At 36.4% G+C, this 2596-nt stretch overlaps 1 protein-coding gene across 1 annotated transcript in view; it reads left to right on the top strand.

The window, feature by feature from the left end:
- LOC106943646 (cadherin-1-like) overlaps nt 1-2007 on the top strand; it is an 8343-nt gene extending 6336 nt beyond the window's left edge. The window contains exons 2-3 of the mRNA XM_015026957.1: nt 433-521; nt 1777-2007. Coding sequence (XP_014882443.1) covers nt 433-521; nt 1777-1989 — 302 coding nt within the window. The 3' untranslated portion in view covers nt 1990-2007. The remainder of the gene's footprint in view (nt 1-432; nt 522-1776) is intronic.
- The last annotated feature ends 589 nt before the right edge of the window (nt 2008-2596 follow it).

Here is a 2596-nt window from a genome sequence, read left to right as displayed (position 1 = left end):
AATGACTTGATGCAGTCTGTTGGGTTTCTTTAAATCGGAAACTTATAAACTAGTTTGAATAATAAACTGAGCTTCATGTGCTGTTAACTGTATGTGTGATTGAATTAAAATTAACATAAAGGGCCTTGAGACATTTGTTGTGAACTGGTGCATTAGAAATAAAGGGAACTGAGTTAACTGAGTGTAGACTGGATAAAATCAGAGTTGACAGGAAATGTAAGGTTGGGTTTTTGAAGAAACTTGTTTAGCTGCTCAATGAGAGCTAAAAACTCAGTTTCAATGGCACTGTAAGCATTTAAAGTATTACCTGTCACGAGACCTTTTTGCATTTTACTCAAGTATTTCATATTTGGTTGTGAAGTAGCACCTGGGTATTGGTAGCATAACTGCTATTTCTGTATGTGAACATCTGTGATTTTTGTTGATTTCCAGTTGGCTTCAGTGACTGCACGGACCGCACCAGATTTCTTTTCAGCACAGATGACAGCCGCTTTCTGGTCCAAACAGATGGCTTAGTAACGGTGAGATATTCAGTCTATGTTTACATAAAGATCCATACAGGTGCACAAGTTACAAAATGTTACATATTTGAGTTTCAGTACTGATGCAAAAGTATGGGCTGGTTTATCGCTTCAGGGTAGTTTTGAAAAAAAAAAAAAAAAAAAAAAAAACACTAATCGTATTTTTTCCCCCATCAAATCTGCTTATAGTAAGCCGTTTTGTTTCATTTGCTTGCTGAAGTATGCATACCCTTTGAACATTTTCACATTTTGGTTGGTTGAAAATTCAAAACAAAGTATTTTAGGGAGCAAAGTAGAGCATACTTGGGAAGTGAACAGAAATATTGCATGGTTTTCAGTTCTGAACTGTGTGGTATGCTCTTGTACTAATACCCCTAAATAAAACCAAGTCCAATCAACTTTCTTCAGCTAATTTTCAGCTGTTTCATTCTTATTTCTATGTAAATGCATAGTGAGTAATTGTATTGGCTGAAAATTACAAAAAAACACACACAAAAAAAAAAACTAGAATGAAGTGTTCCTCTTGTGGATTTCAAAATTGATCAAAATAACACAAGAAAATAAAATTTTTGGTCATTCTTTTAACACCCCTCCCCTGCCACCCATGCTCCAACAGTACACTAACCCTTCCTCAGATACAGTGGATTTAAATGATGACACAGACCACCTCCATCTTCAGCACTTTTTTTTTTCTCCGCCATTACCAACACTTTGTCTTCTTCCTTTGAATTTAGAAGCTCAGTGCTTCCCCCTAGGGGCTACAATGCCTAACAATCATTTTTATTAAAATGTAGTTCTGTAAAGGCTGCAAAAATTAGCCTTAATAAGACATCTTTGTGAATACTCTCAAAAAAGGCCACTATAGCCAGATACCCCCTTAAATATAACATTGACAGCTACAACATGCTGACAGCTATCAGAAATATTTGTGGATTTAGTTTAGCCATATCTGAATACTTTTTTCAGGATATATAAACTACCTGTTGGAAACACTTTGTGTGGAAATGCAACTCAGCCTTTATTCAAGTCATTTTGAACTTTTCTGAAAATAAGGTTATGATATGCAGTTAGGTGTTAACAAAGTTACAATGCTAAATAAATGTTTAAAAGTAAGATAAAAAAAATCAATCCTTCTTGTGAGGTTGCTTGTCTCAAGCTTAAGAAAACAATATATTTAAGATTATCTTCCTGAGGTCCTATTTTTCAAACTCTCTTCTGACATTGTGCTGAAGTTACTGTGGTCTTCCTACTCCAGGTAAAGAGACAAGTTGTCCTTCATGAGGGTCACCGGGTCTTCTTCATCCACTCCTGGGACTCACAGGGTCAGAAGTTAACTGTACCTGCCATGGTGCTGTATGATGGACATCATCATGGGAATAACAATCTGAAGACTGATCATCACCACAACATCCAGCTTCATGATCAGATTGAGGTGGACTCTGCCACTACACAGGTAGGGAAGGCATAGACTTGGGTCAGAAAAGGTTTTTTTTTTTTGTTTTTGTTAAGCATATAAAATCTGACTACTGAGGCAACGTCTCTATAAAGTATTCACCCCCTCCAATATTTTCCCATTTTAAATAAATCATGATTAACATTTTGGCTGTTTTGGCAAAACCCCATTAAATGTCGAAGTGAAAACTGATTTCTACAAGATCACAAAAAAAACAAAAACATAAGTGATTGCTTAAATATTCACTGCCTTTAAAGTGACTAGCCCAGTTCAGTTGGTGCTGAGCTCAGTAAAATCCTGGAGCACAGTTGGTTTTCATCTGCCAGAGAACTATGTTTTCTAGAAGACAACCAAAAGCATCCAGCTAAAGGTACACAGAAATGGTTTGAAGACATTAAGGGTGAGGTTCTGGAGTGGCCCAGTCAAAGCTGGAATAGTTCAGGAGGGAAGATGGAGGACAACTGCAGCGTTCAGATAAGCAGCCTGACTGAGATGGCAGCCAGAGCTGCAAATACTAAATATGGACTTGTAGGTGGTGAATATTTTTGTATTTTTTTTGTGTGTAGAAACCAGTTTTCAGATCAACATCTAAATAGTTTTTGGATATTTTATATATATAAAA

The sequence above is a fragment of the Poecilia latipinna genome, unplaced genomic scaffold, assembly GCF_001443285.1.
Source record: "Poecilia latipinna isolate Pla-1442-1.1 unplaced genomic scaffold, P_latipinna-1.0 Scaffold5613, whole genome shotgun sequence".
Taxonomy (NCBI): Eukaryota; Metazoa; Chordata; class Actinopteri; order Cyprinodontiformes; family Poeciliidae; genus Poecilia; species Poecilia latipinna.
The sequence above is the reverse complement of the archived record's forward strand: the minus strand, read 5'-3'. Positions and strand labels throughout refer to the sequence as shown.